The following is a 23,650-nucleotide window of genomic DNA, read 5'->3' on the forward strand; positions in this document are numbered from 1 at the left end:
CATGTATGGTGTGTAAGTGAAGCAGAGTAATGGATGCCTGAGGGTTCTGTTTTGGTTACCTGTAGCCTGGCCTTGTGCACAAGCTAGAGTTGAAGTTGTTTTGCCAGACAATGTAAGTGTATTACTGAAGGTAGAGGACCTAGACACTGAAGATGGGAAAGAGAATACTGGACTACTTTAGAAATGTGAATAGCCTTTTGCAGGGAAGAGTAGTTAACTTCCTGCAGCACTTTGGTAGCTGGTGGTGAAGAATAGGGCAGCAGTCTCTGTTAAAGCTTGAGGCCAACCTTTCTTTCCCCATCTGTTCAGTGTACCTGACAACCAGGTGCAGAAAGCTCACACATCTTTGTGCCCGTGTTGTGGGTACTCCAGGCTTGAGACTACCCTGCTGTGGGGAGCACCACTTTTATTGAAGGCTGTTTATAGAGCAGTCTGAAAAGGACACTTGAAAGGAGAGCCAATCAAACCTGGTTCTGATAGTGCCGTCACATCTCCTGTTTGACAGTATAACAGCGCGACAGACTCACCCAGTTCCAAGTTCTGTAGGACCAATGAAGAGAGTGAGTGCACTGCAGAGGACTTCTGTTCAGGACTTCTGTATAACTTGAGCTAGTGCCTGCCTGACAGCAGCTTCCCAGAGATTAAAGGATATCACTTAAGGCCATTCCTTTCTCAAAGGCGGACCACCTTTGCTAAAGTGCCTGGAAGTCAGCCTACCTGCTGAACGGAAGGTGCCTGCCATCCCTGCAGGAGGCGTGACTGTCCTAAAGGAGTGAAGTGCTCTGTGACCCTGGTGTAGCCGTTCCGTGGAGGGCAATGTCTGTGCCCTGGAGCTGGAGGCTCCTAACTCACCTGTGCTTTTCCTGGAGGGACTGTGGCATAGCCTGAGTGCTTGTTATTATGAGAAATGCAGCACTAGCTGAGCTGCTGTGTACGATCTGATGTATAGTGTGATCTGTGCTGCTGTGTCTGAGTTGTTAAACGTTTTTTACTTATGAGCCTATGAGGCTTAATTATGAAGCCATGGCCCAAGCACTGCACCTGCCCACATCTCAGTGTGGCCTAGAACTGCTGTGCAACCAAGACTACAGTGTTCCTGATTCTTTGACCCAACACAAGACCTGAGGGACCCGAGCAAGGCCTACATATCTGTTCAAGTCTGACCTCAAGACTTCAGGATCATCCCAGAATCGGGTGAGCAAGCAAGCTGCAGAGGAGTCGGGCTGTTGCTGAAGAAGTGTTAGTACCCACTCAGATATGTGGAATTCCTATAGCCCGACGCCCAGGACATATGGTTTGGGGTCAAGGGCAACAAGTTTGCATGTGTATTTTGTCATTGGGGTAAGTAGGCCCAACCCCCTGCAGCACAAACCATTTAGCGGCCAGTTTGCAGTCCCAAATTATGAATCAGGGAAGGGCACTGTTTGCAGTTAAGGTAATATATTTGTCCATTTGTTAATGCTGTTCAAACTTGTATTTATGGTTTTTAATTGAAAGCCTTTATTAGAGTGAGCGCTCCAAGTAAATGTTGTAAGCTCTGACTGCACTTCTGACAGTGATCCCAGTATAACAATGTGCACACACATTTCAAAAGTTTAGCAATATGAGGCTATGTATAATGCTTACAGAAAGCTCTCTGATTTGATGCAAATATTTTCAGAAGCTTGAAAACAAGATTGATGAGCCTTTGCTTTCAAAATAAAATGTTCATTAACTCCTTCGATACATGAGCCTCGGTGCTCGTGACGAGCTGAGCTCGTCATGACCGTTAGAACGCTCGCATGCTGGGCTAATTCCCCTGCTGCGCGAGCGTTCTATGAAAACGGGTGTGGTCATGACGAGCTGGGCACACAAGTACTGCGCTGCCTGACGAGCTGAGCTCGTCATGAGCAAAGGGTGGGGGGGGGGGGGGGGGGCTCCCTCCCCCCAGCACAGTGGGGGAATGTGCCCAGCAGTGAAGGTGTTAAAAAAAAATGAAAGCAGGAAAAACAACAGTTTGCTAAACTACTGTAAAATTTCAGGTACCGTTTATTTGCATCCTCATTTAGTAAGGTGTTGATGTATGCTAGTATTTACCCAAAATATTCAAAATGGAACAGAGTTGTCTGTAAAATGTAACTGTCTCAACATGTGAAGTGAACCTTAAAACCGCAATAATTTATTTTTTTTAAAGTCTGAAAAGTGCATCTATTATATGTCCTTGCATTAAGTGCAGCTATACAGGTTTTGTGAACTCCCAAGAATTTACAGGAGTCGAACAAGAAATAGCACTCCTAGAAAATATTTGTGAACCGCATTTTAGCATGAGCAAGTATGCATGTGTAGATTTGCTCATGCGGTAATCTGAGTGTTTGCAAGTTCACGTTCCCTCCAACGACTTTGTTCCCCAACTCTGGAAGAAGATTTACACCTGCTAATGTTGGGTGTAAATTACCAACATTCCTCAGTAGTATGGGAAAGGTTAGAGCAGGTTTGATGAAAACCCTTAAATGCAAGTTAGGGTTTGCAGAAACTTAAAAGGGCATGCTAACACTGGAACTATTGCTTACCACTACCTTCTGCTCCAATATGTTGTAGATCTGCGGAAACGTGGCAACATAAGGGGGTTGCAAGTATTGAAACACTAACATGTTATGAACCCTGGCATAAACAGAGATGCTATATCAAAGCTCTTGTATAATGAGATTGCTGCCATCATTTGTCACCAAATTACATGGCACCAAAGGGACAAGTGAATTTTGTTATAAAACAAAAAAGCAACCTGCCCCATGGACAAGTAGCTATTTTATTGAATTCCACACCCCTGCCACTATAGATTCAAAAACTAAACTTGTAAGTAAGGACCAAGAGATATATTTAAGACTAGTGCAGAACACCAGACCACAAAATGGAGGCCACCATTTACCTTTTCTGGGGGTTGATCTTGGGAATTCCTGAGGAAGATCGGTCCCCCCTCTCTTTGCACCCAGTGAGGGAGCCGGGGTGGGGAGGTTTGTGGCGGCCGGGTGGGGGTGTGTGAGTGAGTGGTCCCTGTGCTGGGAGGGTTGAACTTCTATTCTCCCTCAACACCGTCCCTCCAAGGAAGAAAAAAAAACTCTAGTTGCCTGCTAAAGGATTTAGCATCTTTGTTAAGATCCTGGATTAAGAATACTCCCTAGAGAGGGAACCATTTTAAAGGGATACCCTTTACAGATGTGCCCTTCATGTCTTTCTGTCTGCGTTTGGCTGCACTGGTAGAAAAAAGTAGAAGAAGCCTCCAGTCCAAACACTGGAGGTTTCCCCAGCCATTCCAAGAGGATGAGACATTCACATTCTATGCACTGTGAAGGTTGTAAAAAGGATGTGAATGTCCCGTCCTCTGCACGCTAGGTGTTAATTCATTTTCAAAGTTGTTTATAAATGCAGTTTTAATTTGTAACTCTTATGCAATTTAAATAACTAGTTGACAAATTACACATTTTCTGTACTTCACAGCATTCGTGCAGCAGTGGAGTCCTGTTGGCAGCTCCCATACAGAGCAAAAGAATTTCAACTCCACCATCTACACCCAATGACACTTCATATTGACTTAACCAAGGACACAGCTGAACTTGGGTAAGAACATAACCATTTAATTTTGAGTTCCATTGAGTATCTAATTAAAGATGAATTAAAGATGAATTGTACCCATAAAAGGGAATGATTTTGTCAGAGTATATTATTCGTCCTCAGTGTTAACTAAGTGGAAATATGATGACACCGGTGTCAACAGCCCATTGTTCCTGGGTTCTAAAGGACAATCTTACAGGATTTAAACAGGTGAAGCATCACCTGAAGATTAGCTGCTAAATTGAAGTCTGTAAACTGTATGCCTCTTGAGTTGAAGCTTAAGAATGAGGAAAGAAGATGAAATGCACATTAAATCTAAGGACCCGATTCTGATGCGGTTAGGAAAGCATTCCCACCTAGGGCCTGATTATGATGCAGTTAGGAAAGCCTCCTAACGGCGTTTTCTCCTTCCAAATCGGATCTTGAACGGGTCTTCCTGACCGAGTGCCCAATTACGATGCTGTTAGGAGCTTATGCTCCTATTAAAGGCAATGGGAGTCCAACCACATCGTATCTGGAAGCATCTGGAGTTATCGTACTCAGTCAGACTCTCCCGATCCGAGTGGGTCGGAAACCATTTCCAAACCAATTCATTCGGGAAGCAATCTGCATCAGAATCGGGCCCTTAGTGTAATGCTCATAGTGCAAGCGTACACCTAGATGGTATAACCATTGAAAGTCGTTGCTGATGTAGGACTTGTGTGAAAGGAGAGGCCTTATGAATGTCATTCATAAATATATACCCTCGTATATACAATACACTTTTTAACAGTAGCAATTCAGGTGAGTAAATGTTTTGGGACAGATGCAATGGAAGCTGATGAGTAGACGAGGGTTAGCTGAAAATCTGTAGTTGGTGCTTAATGTAGATTCTGTCTTTTGAAACTGTTCATTTACTTGCAGACCTCTGTTAGCTAGATTTGCTTGCCCTGCCAGTTAAGTATTATCAAAACAGCGGTTCAGTTGGTAATATGGTTGATCTTTGTTAACTTTGTAACACGTCTTGAAGACAGTTATATGAATCCTTAACAAGCTTCATGCATGATGCTGGATCACAAGATCCTCTTACCCCCATGCATCACCCAACCCAATTCTGTACCTCAATTTACTGATAGGCCACTTTTGACTACCTCCTAAATAAGGTGTTCCTACACCCTTCTTCATTTAGATGTTTTACCAAATTTGTTTTATGCTGCTACTGTACCTGCATTCCCTAAACACTGTCATATCTGTTAATTTAGTTGTGTAAATCAGATGTTTTAGGATTAGAACGTTTGTGGCATTTCCTATTGATACCTCACTACCTTACTTTGCACTTTGTAGGCATTGTTGATTTAATTTTTTCAACTTAATCTATTTGGTCATCAGTGGTGGCTGGTGACATTTGAAAGTGGTGAGGCGTAACATTGTCGTACTGCACTGTGTACCGGGGGTTTGGGGGGTTATCCCCCCTAGTTAATTTTGAAAAAAGAGTGGACAAACGGTGCATTTTCAAGCAAATTTGAGGAAGCAGGAAAACTATTATAATTATTATTATTATTATCATAACTATTGTTAGCTAGCCTTAGAGTTAGTGGACCTCCCTGAAAACATACGTTATTCTTTGATCTTAAAAGTTTCAGCAGCAAAAAGCCCCTGGGGAAATTCAGCATCAAAAAACAGAACATCTAAGCCTGCTTCCTAGCTTCCTGGCGAGCGATTTGCTTGTATTTGTGCATTTTGTGGGGCAGAGTAACAGCGCGTGTTGTATATCTGAGTGTGGTTTTCTTTTTAGTGTACCTGCCGTAGGTGCACACGTAGGACTTGAACATCCAGTTATGAATTACTAGTTGTAAAGGATAGAGTAACAAATAGGCGCAAGGTCTGGCCCTGGGAACATCTTTTCTCAGCCCCCTTTGGCCCGCCTGCTGGAGTTCGACCAACACAGTAGGACTTATGGGAAGACCGACACTAAGGACAGACATACTTCACCTGCACAGAGACGCAAATAGGCGCGCCTCTTCTCAAACCCGCAAAGCTCTAATTCACCGCCTTAACCCACAACGCCTGCTGCTATTACATTTGGAGCTGCACTAAGTTGCCACAGACAACTCTGTAAAAGCATCTCTGATCTGCGCCACCCCCGCTGTTCAGAGGCCCGCAACACAGCTCTATCAATTCACCTAATTGCTCACCCAGAGCACCAGGTTATTGCAGTAAGATTTTACACCCAACTCGGTCACCGTACCTCAGTCCTGCACCCCCGAACGTTACAGTACTAATGACCGCTCACCCCTACATGCTATGGCAGTGTGCTCTATTTCAGACCTTCAAGTTTCCCGTATACACCACGAAAATGTAATATGATGCAAGAGTGCGATACATGCGATAAATTCTTTGTTTGATTATTTAAAATCTTACAATATTTCCAATACAAAAACATATTTTTAAAATACAGTATATTAAAAAACAATTATATCCTAAAAAAAAAAAATCTTAAAAAAATTATTTTAAAAGCCATTTTTCTAAATTATTCTCCCAGTTTTGTAGATGCTATCTTTAGGAACTTTACAAAGGCAGCGTTCATGACTATATTTTTTGAATGAAGACAGATTTTCAAAGCCTGCCTACATGTCCTTGTTCCACGCATATTAAAGTGAGGCTTCAGTAGTGCGCATCTTTCATTCCGGAGTCCAGGGCAGATACATAGAAGGTGGACAATATTCTCTTCTCCACCGTTACATAGTCTACATAATGTGTTGCTGTTGGTCTTTTTCCACGGCGGGCGTGACTGAAGCCTGGTAGTATTCCAAATTTTGCTCTCATGAGACATTGTTTGCTTTTTTCAGACCAGGGTATCTCCAGATATTCTTGTACTTTCTTTTTTTCGTATCCATTTATTACTGACCACGAATGCTTTCTTTTTGCCAACGTATCTTTGTCCTTTACAAGTGATAGGTGATTTGTTGTTCGATTTTACTATTTTTTTAATGATCCATTGCTTATCGTATTGATCCAGATTGGCATTAGTGCAAACTCTTCTACTGCCCCATTGAGATATTTCCATGCAACTGATTTTGTATTCTTATTTATTTCTTGCCAAAGTAATTGAGATAAATGATTATCAATATCATTTTTAATCCTATACCAAGTTTTAATAAATTGGCCTTTTCTTGCAAATTCTTGATTGTTTAACCCGAACTCCAGTCTAATTTGTGCCGGTGAAGCATTATTTGGGAGATAGAACAGAGTTTTTTACGTTTTAGAAAGGACCTTGTGTTCGAGGCATGTGGGCTGCTAAATTCATATCTTAGCATTAGATCGCCGCCTAGTGTTGGGTCCGGATGATCGCACATTGTTGTCCTGGAAGAGTCTTCGAAGTATCCTGAGATAGGTGGCTCCTCCCCTGGACTACAGTGCGCATGGGCATCGGCTCCATCCCCAGATTGTTTTTTTCCGCCATTGGGTTCGGATGTGGTCTCGACGTCTCTCTGTCGAAACCGAGTAAAACTATCTTTTAGCGGCCAAAAGGCCTCGTTTTTTGCGTCGGTATTGTCTGCGCACGGTCTCGAGTCTTCCGTCTCTTGGAGCCGGAATAAGCGGAGTCTTGTTTCGCTTTTCGAACTTTGAGGCCTTCTCATCGCGACTCGACTGCAAAACTTTTCAGACATGGAGCGGAGCCCGTTTAAATACTGCCCGCTTTGTGGGTCCAAGTACCCACACATCGATCTACACCCCGTTTGTAACAAATGCCTTTCGCCTGACCACGACGACGGCAAGTGCAAGGCCTGTGCACAGTTCCGGTCTAAGAAGACTCTCAAGCTTCGGCGCGCGGTGCGCATGGAAGCTAGACAAGCGGCCCCGGATCCGGAAAACATCTTCGGCGACCAAGATGAAGAGGACCAGTGTCATCATCTTCAGATCTCCCCACCCGAGACGGAGGTCGAGGCGGATCCGGTAGACGACGACGGTGTCGTGGGTCAAGGCCTTGAATACGTCGACGAGGTAGGAGACGACGAAGAGATTTATGGGGCCGCGGCGGATAGCTCAGGGGACGAGCTCTGCCCCGAAGGTTTCGAGGATACCGACCGGGTCACGGGATCGCCTGTAGGCCTTACCCACGACCCCATGCCGCAAGCCACAGCCCCGCCTTCTGGCCCGGCCACGGACTTACTTGCTGAGCAGACTGTATCGAAACCGAAAGCATCGGGATCGACTCCATCTAAAATGGCCGACCCGAAAACGAAACCGAAACTTAAGGACTCGAGCGTCCCTAAGATGGCTGCCGTGCCAGCGAAAACGACTGTCCCCGCTAATCCATCGACTCCGTCGACCTCCGGTCCGCAGAAGTCGAAGAAGTCCGTCGATTCCGCTGCTGCTCATTCGAAATCGACGCCTGAGGAGGGGTCCTCTAAAAAAGATGGTCGGCACGGATCAGCATCGGCGCCGCCGTCCAAGCCCGCAAAGGCCGGCTCCACGGAGTCTACGCAAACGAGGACTGGCACGTCTGCGCACCGGTCCCAGGACTCGGGGTCGGTGTCAGCGGGTTCCGCGTCGAAAGCCCACAAGGCCCACAAAGACGTCGGATCCGAAGGAAAGGTCAAAACATCCTCGTCGGCTCCAAAACCAACTGAGAGTGAGGCGTCCCTCGTCGCCGCATCACTACAGCGAATTAGGGAGAAGGCCTCTGCTCCGTCGGCTCCGATTTCGTCGCCGAAGGCACAAACAGACAATCCAGCGAAGCCTTCTGGTAAACTTCTCTTTGTTTTGCCGCCAAAGGAGGCGCCGAAAGCCTTTTCCACCAAATCGGCACCGAAGAAGACGGTTTCTTCAACGGCTGGCCCACTTCCACGTCGGGTTCTCGAATCAGAGGATGATTCAGAGCAGTTCATCGACGCAGACACCGGCAAATTGACCCTCTATAAGAGGAAAATAACTTCAGAGTCAGTGGACTCATATGTCATCCCACTGAAAAAGAAAAGGGTGCCCCTTGATGCTTCAGGCCTCACAGAACCAATCCTGCCTCCTCCAAGACGGAGCCCTACTCCCTCACCAGAACACTCTGCGGGTGAGGGGTATGATGAGGATGAACAATACAATTTCCCTATCAATGAACCAGATGCACAACCGGATTCATATGATGACACTGGTGACCAGGGCACCCAAAATGTGGGGCAGGACCCGCAGCTTTTTAATGCACGTGCATCCCCCACTGAGGATTCAGCAGGTTTTCATGCGCTACTTGAGAGGGCAGCGGCCAATCATGATGTGGACATGCATGCTGACCCGATAGAAGAAGACTTCCTTTTCGACACATTCTCAGTCTCTGAAAGGACAGTAAAAACGCTGCCTATGCTTAAGGGAGTCCTCAAGCATGCGGGGGATATCTTTAAGGAGCCTACCAGGGCACGAGTGGTCAATCCACGCATTGAGAAGAAGTACAGACCTGCACCTGCAGACCCCGCATACATTCGGGGACAGTTGCCACTGGACTCTCTTGTGGTCGCCAATGCCAGGAAACGTGCCAACTCCCAGACAACGGGTGAAGCTCCTCCCCCGGATAAGGAGTCCAAAGTGCTAGAGGCAGGGGGCAAAAGAGTAGCTGCGCAGGCCGCAAACTTTTGGCGCATTGCCAATACACAGGCACTCTTAGCACGTTACGATAGGGCGCATTACGACACCCTAGAACAGGTTATACAACACCTGCCTCCAAAGTTCCAAGAAGGCACCAAACTGCTTATTGAGGAAGGGAAGCTAATCTCAAACGCAGCCATCAAGTGTGCACTTGACGCCGCAGACACAGCTGCTAGAGCTATCAACACTATCGTTATGCTGAGACGACAGGCGTGGCTCCGCATCTCGGGGTTTAAACCAGATATACAGACAACCATTCTCAATCAGCCAGTCAATCCTGATAGTCTGTTTGGTCCAGATGTTGACACCACCCTAGAAAAAATAAAAAAAGACACAGAAACTGCTAAGTCCATGGGGGCCCTCCAGTCGCAACAGTTTCGTGGCAACAATTTTCGTCGCTCAGGTGCACGTGGAGTCACCAGAGGACAAATGGGTCAACAGTCTCAGTTCTCAAAAGGTGGAGCACAATCCTCGTTCCAAAAGCAGAACAAGGGAGGTTACAGAAATAACAGCAACAGAGGTCGCGGCAGAGGAAACAACAGCTCCCGCTCCTCTACCCCAAGCAAACAGTGACTCTCCGTCACTGCCCCCCGACCACTTAACACCTGTCGGGGGGAGACTGCAGCAGTTCCTGCCCGTCTGGAGAAACATCACCACAGACAGGTGGGTGCGACAACTAGTCCAGTATGGTTATTGCCTAGAGTTGAAATCCACTCCACCCAACATCCCGCCAAGGCAAAGGCCTATGTCCGCAGAGCACTTGCTCTTATTGCAGCAGGAAGTGGTGGTGATGCTGCAAAAAGGAGCAATCGAGCTCGTGCCGGTGAGAGAGGAAGGCACAGGGGTGTACTCCCTGTACTTCCTTATTCCAAAGAAGGACGGATCTCTCAGACCCATTCTAGATCTACGCCCCCTCAACCTGTACATACTGTCAGAACATTTCCACATGCTCACACTGCAGCAGATTCTTCCCTTGCTAAACCAAGGGGACTTCTTAGCAACCTTAGATCTCAAGGATGCTTATTTCCACATTCCACTACACCCGTCCCACAGGAAATACCTCAGGTTCACTATTCAAGGCAAGCATTACCAGTTCAAGGTCTTACCCTTTGGAGTCACCACAGCCCCAAGGGTGTTTACCAAGTGTCTGGCGACGGTAGCAGCGCACCTCAGGAGGCAGAACATCCATGTCTACCCCTACCTCGACGACTGGCTCGTGCAAGCCAAGTCGGAACGACAGTGCGCCGCGGACATGTCAACTACAATTCACCTTCTTCACGATCTGGGTTTCTCGCTGAACTACCCAAAGTCGCATCTACAACCAGCACATGTCCGGCAGTTCCTAGGTGCGACGATCAACACCCTGACGGCCATGGCTCAGCCAAACCAGGTCAGGATAGACAGCATGCAGTCTCTGATCCAAAAGTTCAGACCATAACACTCGCTTCCGGCGAGAGTATTCATGCAGTTGATAGGCATGATGGCCTCCTGCATCTTCATAGTCCCTCACGCACGGTTACATATGCGCCCGCTCCAGGAGTGCTTAGCAAATCAGTGGACACAGGCTCAGGGGCAATTGACAGACCTAGTGTTGGTTACCAGTCGGGCATACGACTCTCTGCATTGGTGGACTCCACACAACCTTTGCAAGGGCCGACTGTTCCAAGAGCCTGTGCCGCAGATTATCCTGACAACGGACGCATCTCTCCAGGGATGGGGAGCTCATCTGCTCACTTACACAGTGCAGGGACTATGGACGACGCGGCAGCAAAAGATGCACATCAACTATCTAGAACTGATGGCAATCTTCATGGCGATCAAGTCCTTCATTGTACATCTGTGCAACAAGGTAGTGTTAGTCCGGACGGACAACATGACTGCGATGTACTACATTCAAAAGCAGGGAGGCACCCACTCGCCACAGCTGTCTCATCTGGCTCAGAGCATGTGGAAGTGGGCCATTCAGAGGAACATTTTCCTCATGGCAGAACACCTCCCAGGGAAGGACAACCAGATGGCGGATCTGCTCAGCAGGTTCAGCCATCAAATGCACGAGTGGGAGATACACCCATCTGTCCTCCACCCGTACTTCCAGCAGTGGGGTCATCCGGAGATAGACCTGTTTGCCACAAAAGAAAACGCAAAATGCCAACACTTTGCCGCCAGGTTCCTTCACCCTGGTCGCAAGAAAGCTAAGGCAACACGCGATGACTCTCATCCTAGTTGCTCCAACGTGGGCGCGCCAGGCTTGGTACACCACGTTCCTCGAACTCTCAGTGGTGCCGCATCAAAGACTGCGCCTCACGCCCAGTCTTTTGACGCAGAACCATGGAGAAATTCAGCATCCAGATCCGCAACAGCTCAACCTGGCGATCTGGCTCCTGAAGTCCTAGAGTTTGGATACCTTAACCTACCTCCAGAATGCATGAACATCATCAAGGAGGCAAGGAAGCCAACTACCAGAGCATGCTATGCTGCGAAATGGAAGCGTTTTGTCATTTACTGTACAGCCAATGACATCAACCCGCTAGATGCATCTATCCCCAACATCATTTGCTATCTGTTGCATCTTTACAAGTGCAATCTAGCGTACACTTCCATTCGGATACATCTATCCGCCATAGCGGCTTATCTTCAAAACAGGCAGCACCTCTCTGTCTTCAGAGTGCCCGCCATTAAAGCCTTCCTTGAAGGTCTGAAAAGAGTAATTCCCCCAAGAACACCGCCAGCTCCGGTGTGGAACCTCAATGTCGTTCTCACCAGACTGATGGGACCGCCATTTGAGCCACTGCACTCGTGTGAACTCCAGTTCCTTACGTGGAAAGTGGCTTTCCTGGTAGCTATTACGTCTCTGAGGCGTGTCAGTGAGCTGCAAGCGCTCACAATCCAAGAGCCATTCATTCAGATTCATCCAAATAGGGTAGTGCTACGCACTAACCCCAAATTCCTTCCGAAGGTGGTGTCACAGTTTCATCTAAACCAAACTATTGACTTGCCAGCATTCTTTCAAAACCCGCAAACGGTGGCAGAAAGAATGCTCCATACCTTAGACGTACGGAGGGCGTTGATGTACTACATAGACAGAACACAACCCTTTAGAAAGACAAAACAACTTTTTGTTGCCTTCGCACCACAACACAAAGGCAACCCTATTTCCAAAGCAGGGATAGCCAGATGGATTGTTAAGTGCATCCAGATATGTTATCAAAAGGCCAAGCGCACTTTAACAATACCCCCAAGGGCGCACTCCACACGCAAACTGGGGGCATCCATGGCTTTCCTAGGGAACATTCCTTTAGAGGATATTTGCAGAGCAGCCACGTGGGTTACACCACACACCTTTACAAAACACTACTGTGTTGATGTGCATTCCAAGCAGCAAGCTGCTGTAGGACAGGCTGTTCTCAAAACACTTTTTCAGGTTTCTGCAGCTGGCACGGGCAACCGCCGCTGATGGAGGGACTGCTATGTATTCTATGCTAAGATATGAATTTAGCAGCCCACATGCCTCGAACTGAATATGCTACTTACCAGTATGCATCTGTTCTTGGCATGTAGGGCTGCTAACATTCATATCGCCCGCCCTCCTCCCCGGTGCCTGTCGCAGCTGCAGATATACTATTGTATTTATTCATTAGCATGGACATCCTTTACACTTTTCACTCCATCTCCTGCCACAATGGCGAAAAACAATCTGGGGATGGAGCCGATGCCCATGCGCACTGTAGTCCAGGGGAGGAGCCACCTATCTCCGGATACTTCGAAGACTCTTCCAGGACAACAATGTGCGATCATCCGGACCCAACACTAGGCGGCGATCTAATGCTAAGATATGAATGTTAGCAGCCCTACATGCCAAGAACAGATGCATACTGGTAAGTAGCATATTCATTATCGTTTCCACATCCATCCCCATTAATGCTTCGCTACCATATGTTATTGTTGGGAGCAATTTAGCCCCTATAATTTTCAAGAGCGGTTGATGGGTCAGATTTCCGAGCGATTTCTGTGCTATCTTAAATGCTGCAGTAAGTGAATTAGCTTTTCTTTGTATATCCAGTTTTTGTGATTGAAAATGTCCTTTTTGGTCAAATAGTACACCCAGATACTTGTACACTTCTATTTGTTCCAATTGGGTGTTTTCCATATACCATCGTTTTTTTTGTCTCAGTTTTATGTTCCTAGTGACCACCATGATTTTTGTTTTGGTTTCATTTATTATCATTCCATTTTCCTGAGCATACAAAACTATTCTGTTAATTAGGCGTTGAAGACCGATTTTAGTAGGACTTAAAAGGATGGCGTCATCTGCATACATTAAGTTAGATATCTGTTTGTCCCCTAACTTCGGAGGATGGGTGTTGAGCTCATCCAGGTTCCCTGATAGATCTCCAAGGAATAAATTAAATAGGAGAGGGGCCAACACACATCCCTGCTTTAGCCTGTCTATTGCTGGAATCTCCTTTGTTAGTGATCGGCCGTCCCCCATCCTTACTCTTACCCAGGTTTTGCTGTGTAGTAATTGAATCAGTTTCAATAGTTCAATTGGAATGTTTTTTTCAAAAAGTTTTTTCCACAATAAATTCCTTTGTACAGTCAAAAGCAGATTTAAAATCTACAAAGCATAGATACAAGGGCTGTTTTAGTCTGAGTGATTTTTCAATTATTAATGATAGTGCCATGATGTTTGTCATTGTTCCAAGCCCCTTAATAAAACCAGTTTGATTGAATGGCAAGATCTTATTTTCTGATGCCCATTCATTTAATTTAAACAGTAAAACTCCAGCAAACAGCTTAGCATCTGTGTCTTGTAGGGTGATGAGTCTATAGTTCTCTGCAAGGGCCCAATTACCTTTCTTGAATATGGGGGAGATTAAAGATCCTCGCCAAGACTCCGGGATGTTACCTGTCTCTATAACTTCTTTGAATACCGTTTCCAAGTAGCTCGACCAAAAGTCAGGGTTTTCTTTAAAAATGGCAAACGGTATCCCATTGGGGCCAGCTGCCCCATCTTTCTGCTTCCTTATTAGTTTTACTAGTTGTTCTTTTGAGATTACAATTTGTTCTTGCATTTCGTCACTGATTATTGAGCTATGCTGTATGTTTGCAATGATTTTTATAGCTCCATTACTGTTTAGATGCTTTCCAAGATAAGTAACCCATTCTTGCTCAGTTAGAGTTGATGAAACTTCCAATTTGTTTGCCCGTACTAATTTGTTTATAATTTTCCAAAATTCTCTTGCGTTTGCTTGTTTGCTTGCTCGGAATAATTTAGACCACATGTCCTGTTTAGCTTGGTATTTCTCATTCCATATTAGCTTTTTCAAGTATTGATTTAATGCTTTTAGATTGTTCAACATTTCCTCATTACTTGCTTTGGTGTTAATTTGTCTCCTTATTCTGTTCCGAGCTCTTTTTAGCTTGGTTATTGTATATGGAAGATTCATATGAGTCCTCTCCTTCTTTCCTTTTTACCATTCTTTTATTGGGGTTAACCTGGATTTGGGGTTTCACTAATTTCTTAGTGAATTCCTCCCACTGCTCAACTGCGGTTTCCGTCGTATTTTCAATAAAGCAGCTCTTTATAATCTCAACTTTTTCATTCATACTATTATTATTCAGATTGGTCCAAATTAGTTTTTTATAATTTATTGTTCCAATGTACCCCGGCAGAGTATGATACGGTTGGTAAATATTGTTTTTAATGTTAGTAGTTATTAACTGCTGGCAGTGGTCACTATCTCCAACTTTAACTACCCTATAGGAGTTTATATTTTGAAATATATTCAGTGAAACCATTGTGTAATCAATCCTAGTACTCGCATTGTGTGCAATATACTTGAATGCGGGGGGTGTATCCTCTTTAAAACGGCCATTAAGGACTCGCAATCCCAACGCTTCTATATCCTTAATGAATGTTATACCAATTTGGTTTCGTGCCTGTTTTATCATGACGCCTTGGTGATCCTGGTGTGGAATTGACCATTGAAGGTCTTGTGATTGTGCTACATCATCCCTTAGGAACGGTGTTAGTAAATTAAGGTTAAAATCCCCAGTCATCACATAGTCCACTAATGGGTTTTCTAGCATTTGTTCCAATAGTATGGTGTTAAGGGTTGCACATATAGATGTTCTACTTGTTTTTGTTGGGTGGATATATACATTGAGCATAATTAATGACCTATCTTTTTGATCTGCATTTTTATATTTCAGTCTGACTATAAGAATGTTATTACTATGTGATACTAGTTGCTCATGCTCAGCTTGTATGCCGCTGGAAATGAAAGTTGCTAACCCCCCACTCGGACGTCCATATCTATGAATTTTACTTGCATTTTCATAGTATCCTACATAGCCCTCCAAAACAAAAGGATGTTCTTCCCAGGTTTCCTGGAGAAATAAGATGTGACATGGTACAGGAATAGACTTTATTTGTGCATTGGAAAGCTTTGTCCCTACTCCATTTATGTTCCATGAACACATTCTCAACCCAGTTACTTTTGATTGTGGGGTTGCAGTGTTGTTCCTTCATTGTTCTATATTACTATGCAGAGCCTGTGCAATCCATTTTTCATTTATTCCTGAAGGTGTTTCTATTGTGGTAGGTGGTGAGGCCACTCTCAATGTGCTAATGGATCTACCCCGGGCATTCCTTAACACTGTTCCTTTTTGTTTAGTAATTTTTTCTGCTTGGAGCAGATTTTTTTCATTAATAAATGGAGTAGGATACACTTTCGGCGCCTGCTTTGTGATATATATTCCCCAGGCCTTAAATGTTGAAAACTCATTTAATATTTGCTCTGCTATTGATGATGATTTTAGTGTTACCAGAGTCAATTCTTGGGTATTATTTTTATCGGCAATGAATTCAATAGAATTAATATCATCGTTCTTAATGTTGTTTAATGCTGGAATTGATTTGAATAGTCTGAAGATGTTCCCTCTATTCAATATGTCATATCTACCTCTGGATTTATATTCAGGTTTAAATATGAGCTGTGTTTTTTCAACTGGCAGTTGGTTTTCTTTGTACGAGGCTTCAGTTATGTGATTTGTTGTACATCTAATTTGTTTTTCTCCTTCCCGTTTTTCAATTATCAAATGATCCCAGTACGGAGATTTGGTTTTAGGCTCTACTGTTCTTTCTATACTCAATCTTGCTACATCATTCTTATTAACTTTCAAACTTGTTTCTGCATTCACATTGTGATGCTGATATAGTTGCTCGCTCGGTTTTATTGTTATTTTTAATGGCATACGGTCAATTATTCTGTTTTGATCGTATTTTAAATTGTCCTCCTGGATTACATCTTCTTCCCTTATTATCCGGTTTGCAATCCGTGGTGGATTAGTTGTAGCCTTTTGTTTTTTTTCAATCACTTCATGCTGTTTTTTAGCCTCTTTATTCGATGCTAGTTCCCGTAAAGGTTCTTGTACAAATATTGGGAATACTTTTTTTGGCTCATTCTTAATTGTTGAAAGTTTTTTTTTCAATTGATTTTTCTCGTTGCATTCTATTATTTTTTGTTGTACCATCAGTTTTTGTTGACTCATCAAAGTTAGGCTTTTGATTTTTCATTGCTTTACGTATTTTTTTCCTTTGTCTTTTTGACATAATATAACCGTTTGGATCCTGCTCTTTACAATCATAATCGAACTTTGTTACTATACTAGTTGCTTCCTCGTGTGTTTCATCCCTTAGTTGGGTTTCTATTGACCAGTCTCTTTCATCCTGTACATTTTCTTTTTCCTGGGACTTCCTTCATATTGCTAATTCTTTTTTATCCACTGTTAGCATGGGGTTCTTTTCCTCCTTTTTTGTTGTTTCCGTCTCCTCCCATTTATTTTTCTTTATGTTCACTTCCTGGCCAATATCCTTTTTTAGAGCCCTTTTTGTGTCTTCTATTATAGTATGCAAAACATCAGTTATTGCTACAAGCTTATCCATAAGTGGGGTGCAAATACATTCAATGTCCGTATTTTGTTTATCATTTTGAACTCTGATTATCAGATTGTTGAGCTGTGCGAGTTTATCTATCCCTGTTACCGCATTTGCCATCATTGTGAGTAAGTCAATCTGAATGTCCATCTTATTCGATTGATATTTTAACGCCTCTAGAGTTCGTGTCGATGTTTGATAGAATATGTCCCAATTTACTCCAACATCTGGGATTTTTGTTTTTTTTAAATCACTTTCAGTTGGCATTCCGTTTATTTGTTCTGTCAATAAAGCACAATCTGATGTAGGGAAGGTGTTTGCTTGTGAGAGCACATCCTCAAATGTTTTATTATCATGCCATATTTTAGGCGTTTGTTCTTCTTTTTTCTCATGCCCAGTTTTGTGACTTATTGTACTATCTGATTTGATCATGTTTTCATCAACTGATGACTGAGGTTTTTTCATAATTTCCACATTTACGTCTATGGGAATTGGTGCTCGGTTTATTTCCATCATACCGCTTTTAGTAGGTACGCCTTGTATATCATGTATGTCCAGTATTTCTAACTCCTCTAGATCGATTGGTTTGTCACTTTTTATATCAGGATAGATGGTTACATTTGAGATATCCTGGTCTGTAATTTGGAATTCATGCTCCTTCCTTTGTAAGTTGCAATCTCCGTTTTGAGGAGTACTTTGGTTCGCTTGTTTATTGTATTTTTCCATACACGTCGGCTTTATTGGAGTTTGAAGTTTGTCTTTTTCCCTATCCATATGCATAGTGATAAGAGCGCCAGCTGGATCTTTCATAAACTCAAACTTATCCGGGATTTTTCCTGCTTCTGCAAACATTCTGGCTATTGGGGAAATTAGAGTTTGATTTGCTCCTGCAATATTTGCTTTCACCTTTGGCTGTTGAATTCTCTTAATAAGTCTGACAGTTGTTCCTGTAGTTCTCACTTTGCCAGAGCGCATTATTCCTTGTGTCTTTCCTATAAAGAAAAGTCTGCACTTTAACCCCGTACACCCACGGGTGCTCACCCTCCCAAGCCCGTCTGCCCTATGAATAATGGACAGCTGCCGTCGGGGAGGGGGCAATGACAAGTGCGGGAAGGAATAGCTGAGCACTGTAGGAGTATAACCCGGATCCTTAGCGAGTCAATGGAGACAATGGCGACCCTTTATGTTGTCGACCTTGCTCACCCAGACGGGCACACTTCTCCCCCCAGACCTCCAAGTTATCCAAGCTACCCAAGCTGTCCAAGTTTTCACAGGTCTTTCCCAAGTATTTCCAAAACCTTTCACCCCTCCTGCAGCACCACAGTACACAGTACACAGTTCACAGGTCACCGTCACCCCCCCAATTGTACTCACTGTAGTCACTGAGTTGTCTGTTGAGGGGGGGAGGGCCAGGCAAAAGGTAGTAGGCTCACTGGTTCACTGGCTCTGACGTCACAATAGCAGTGATTTACTGTTGTTTTTCCGTTTTTCCAACAGGATTCAGCAAGTAGGAAGAATACTTCGCTCCTCACACTCCTTAGCATGCCCCCATTAGGAGCTACTGAGTGGTTTCCTGTTTTGTGTGTGCATCCCCCTTTAAGGTGTCCTTTCCGTCGTCCTCTCGGTACTTTCTGGTGTATGGTCTCTCAGACCCGCTTTACAGCACCCAGGGGACCCAGGGCACAACTCCCGCACCCAGCCCGACTTTACTGGCAGCATGCACTGACGTCTGCCGCCCGTGCTCACCAACTCAGCCTGCTGGGAGCCGTGGCGCGGCAGAGCCGCAGAGCCACACCCGCCAGATGCGGGAGGTGCGGCACGGTGCAGCGGTAGTGTCGCGACAACTCAAGGCGTGCAGGTACAGCAGGCAGGGGCAGTGAAATCGCCCGTTCAGAGGCGGCGGAAACAAACAGTCAGACAACCAGCCTTCGGCCTCGGCCTCCTGACCAGCCGACCAACCGACCAGGGCGGAATGGCGTCCTAGCCTCTCGATGCTCAGCGCTCACCAGCTCCCTCTAGCGATCACCGAGAACCAAGACAGCCAAGGCAAAAACAATGTGGGCTCATGCCGGCAAGAGTGTACCGGCCTCGTACCAGAGCACACACGGCTCGCTCAGAGAGAGGATTTGTATCCATCCTGCCAAAAGTCTTCTTTTCTAATTTCCCAAATGTTAAACTCATCCAGAAAACATGTCCCTGAACATGCAAGGAGCCTCTGGGTTCAATTAGACAAACATGGTGAATTAGTTAACACGGCACCATTACTGTTATAAGATAATATATGACCTCAGGCGAACAGTGTATATTTCTAAACATTCGGTCTGCCTATTAATTGTTAAAGGAAGAGGCGGCATTCATATGAACTCTCGCTGCACTGCACTGCCTGTTGTGACATAACCGAGACAAATCTTTGATGGACTTTAATTTGGAGCAGCAAGGGCACTGCTGCCCCAGGCTTGCTGTTAAGTACCATTGGCACTGCCCTTACTGCCCTTACTGCCCATGGTCTCTGGGGTCACGAAGACAACCGTAGGAGCAGGAAGTAAACTGGCCTCTGCGTCCACCGATTTTTTTTTAAATTTTTTTTTTGTAGATTCCACTCAGTGATTTGCTGAGAATCAAGGAAAGATTAGCCGTTGCTGGGAGCTAGAAAAAGAGTAAAGAGTGAGAGTGGGATACCAAGAGAGGCAGCAGGAGAAACCGAAAGGGAGACCGAGGGAGAAATCAAGAAAACGAAAAACTGAAAGACAGGCAGACAGCGACAGGGAGGCAGAATGAAAGTTTAAGAGTATTGACTTATGTGTTTTGCCCGTTTGGCTTGAGTTTTGACTCTTAGGTCAAGGTGGTCCCCTGACTCTGCCATTCTTATGAGTTCTCTGGCTTGCCCACCCTTGCTTGTTTTAGCTTTACGGTTTGGCGCCAACAGTTCAGAAAATTCTACCCATGCAGAGAATGGATTGGCAAATCCATTGTTCCATGGTTTGTAGTCCCAGCACTCTTTGAGGGATTAACAGCCGTGCAGCCAAGAGCTATTTAAAGGTAATCCAGCATGCAAAAGAAAAGCCAGTAAAGATAGGTAGGTGTGCTCTACCCAGCGGCACAGTTGTAGAGACTTGATGGCAATGTCTAGATTACTAACCGAAAGTGTTCAATACTCTAATTTCACGTTCCTCGTCCCAGTACTTACTAGTGCAGATGGGAGGCTCACCAAACAAAAAAAAAAACCTCCATGCGCCTCCATTCAATAGGAACCTATTTTTATTCAGCTCCTTAACTACTGCTTATGCTTCTATTATGTTATGTGTGATGCACAACTGTAATGATTCTAAGTTCTGCGCAGCCATCACAGCAGAGCAGGTAAAACAAATAAAAAACCATAACATCGAATTAAGCATTAAGACAGAGGCGCTCCATAAGCACAGCGGGTTGGACCGCAACGACAGAACAGGGGTCAAGCAAGATGATTAACTGAGGCAGCCACCAGAACTCTGCAAGATTAAAGATCATCTTTAATGGAATCACTAGAATAAATAATGGACTACTCAAATTGACAATTATCACTATTTAGAGGTTTCTAAGCAATCATGTATTAGTTATGTTAATTAAGAAAGGACAGGACGAGGAGTGAGAGGAGTGTATAAACAAACGCAACTTCTCCACTTTTAATCATATGTATATACTTCAAATTCTTTTTTGTTTATGTAACACACGGAGATTAACTCCACTCACTCGGGTAGATACAGGGGTCGGGGCCAGGAGCCGCCCGAAGCTCACTGATTACAGGGATGCCCACACCCTGGCTCACTCTGAATCAGGAAGCCTCACTGTGGGGTAAAGGGGGGTGGGCGGGTCACTGGGGAGGTGGGGTGGGTTTTCGTAAAGAGGCACTACGGGACGGCGGGAGGGGGAGGGTATACAGACACGGTATCAAATCAAAAGGTGTGGAATTCAGAACTGAACGGCTAAATGAAAAATCTCAACAATCAATATTTGTGGCCTCAACGACCCGAAAAAAAGGCAACGAATGGCAGTAGGCCTCAACGCAATTGGGGCAGAAATCATTTGTCTTCAAGAAACCCATGTGGAAAGGTCCCAAACACACATTTTAAAAACTCTTGGGTATAGAGTAGTCACTGCTACAACACATGCAAACAAAACACGGGGGTGGCTATTTTAGCACAGGGTGGGGATCTTCAATTTACGAAATCAACAGCAGATAAATTATGGCGATGGGCCATCACTGAGTGCCAATATGGTATGGGGGAAAAACTAACTATTTGCTCCATATATGGGTGTGTTACTGATGATCCAGATCCTTTGGAACATTTGTCCAGTGAACTTGCACACTGGTCACTACCCATGATTGTATGCGTAGACTTTAATCTAAATCTTTCATCAGACTGGGGGAAGGGGCATAATAATTTCATGTATCAATGCAGGAAACCAAAAGTTTTCAGAGCTCTTAAAGAACTCTGGAGCACACATGGGAAATTTCCAAATAATCCTGGCTACACCTTCTTTTCCTATCCACATAATAAATTCGCAAGATTGGAGTATATATTTGCCACACATTCTATTATCACCAACTGCTCCACAGAACGATTACCGAGGGTGCTGTCTGACCATAATCCCCTAACTATAACCATCGATACTGGGAAGATGCAATCCGGTCACAGTAGATGGACCTTCGAAAGGGCTTTATTGTTTAATGAAAAATACTGCCAGTTCATAGAAAAGTGGATTTCAGAATTTCTAGAACATAACCTCGGTAGTGCCCCGTTGGAAGTAGTTTGGGATACACTCAAGGCTGGAATTAGTGCAGAGACTCTCGAATTCTCAATTAAAAATAATCCGGAAGCTAAATCAAACTTTAAAAACTTACAAGACAAACTAGCCAGAATGGAGGAACATCTGGTGAGTGCAATCCAGGGAGGCACCAATATCAAAGGGGCTATTAAAGATGTTGCTATCGCACATTTTTTTATTGTAGAAACCTTCACCTTAAAAGCCATCTGTAAAGCCACCCAGAATAAAGAAAAGATTTATGAACTAGGAGAACAAGTAGGACACCAATTAGCAGTTCGAACAAGACAGGAGAACTCTGAAAATACGATTAAAGATATTAGAGACCCCATCAATGGCCCTACGCAAGATCCCAAAGAGATCAGGGAAGCATTTAAGAGATACTACGCGGATCTATACACAGAGACAGGCAAAACTCAATCCAAAATTGAGGAATACCTAGATCTAGTTACGGGGACCCAGCTACCGCAAATCGACCAAGACAGTCTGGCTGAATTACCTCAATGGGTTGAAATACTTCTGTCAATAAGCAGCCTATCATCGGGAAAGGCAGCCGGGCTAGACTGAATCCCGTCAGATTTTTTTGCTAGATTTAGTAAGCAGCTGAAAGGAATTATGATCAATCTGATTACCCAAGTTTTCCTGGGATGGCGGCCACCAGAATCCTGGGCTCGGGCTAAAATCATCGTATTTCCCAAGAAGAATAAAGACCCCACAGAGCTAGGGGCCTGCCGCCCAATCACGCTAATAAATAGCGACCCCAAAATTTACTCTAAAGTGCTAGCTAGCAGACTCGCTCCAGTAATTCATAAAATCATTTCGGTTAGGCAACATGGATTTGTTCCAGGTAGATCAACCACCGATCACATTCAGAGGGTGATCACACTCTTTGACATGGCTGAAGTAACAGGAGAGCCTATGGCACTGATATTGCTAGATGCTGAAAAAGCATTCAATAGGGTCTCCTGGCAATATCTATGGACCGCCATGTTAAAGAGTGGGATCAGGGAGCAATTTATCAAAGCTATCCGCTTGATGTATGTCAACCCGGAAGCGGTTCTTACGATAAACGGGGACACATCAGACAACTTCAAAGTAACAAGAGGGACAAGGCTGTCCCTGCTCCCCTCTACTATTCGCCATCTTCATAGACCCGTTTATTCGCAGGCTAGAAATCAACCAAGCCATAACACCAATAAAGACCCCCAATGGAGACACTAAAACTCTCGCATATGCGGACGACATTGCTATAGTCACAAGTAACCCAAATGAAACAGTGAATGTAATGGAAGAAGAATTTGAATTTGAATTTAAACATATTTGTATAGCGCACGTATACCGAGCGGTTTCATGGCGCTGTGGGGTAGCTCAATTCAAATTACATACTCCAAGCTGGCTCAGGCTGGAAATGCCTGCAAAAAAAGAAAAGTTTTGAGTCTCCCTCGGAACTCCATGTAGGAAGCTGAGGAACGAATAGGTAGGGGTAGGGAGTTCCAAAAGGACGGGGCAAGAACAGCAAACTTGCATCCTCCCGTCCTCTTCCTCCTAAAGCGGGGGACCACCAGAAGAGAGAGGGCGGAGGATCGCAGTTGTCTGCTGGGAACATAAGGGTGAATAAGAGATGTCATAAAGGCCGGGGCTGTTCCAGCCAGAACTTGGAAGGCAAGACAGCCAAGTTTGAACAGAGCTCTCTCTTTGATTGGGAGC

The 23,650-nt window shown here is 44.6% G+C and overlaps 1 protein-coding gene across 4 annotated transcripts in view; it reads left to right on the forward strand.

Annotated features, from left to right (window-relative positions):
* Positions 1-23,650, forward strand: part of TDRD12 (tudor domain containing 12) — a 3,388,409-nt gene that overhangs the window by 438,022 nt on the left and 2,926,737 nt on the right. For all 4 annotated transcript variants that reach the window (XM_078668261.1, XM_078668260.1, XM_078668262.1 and 1 more), the window contains one exon: positions 3,475-3,594. In XM_078668261.1, the coding sequence (XP_078524387.1) occupies positions 3,475-3,594 (120 nt within the window). The remainder of the gene's footprint in view (positions 1-3,474; positions 3,595-23,650) is intronic.

The sequence above is a fragment of the Lissotriton helveticus genome, chromosome 12, assembly GCF_964261635.1.
Source record: "Lissotriton helveticus chromosome 12, aLisHel1.1, whole genome shotgun sequence".
Classification (NCBI taxonomy): Eukaryota; Metazoa; Chordata; class Amphibia; order Caudata; family Salamandridae; genus Lissotriton; species Lissotriton helveticus.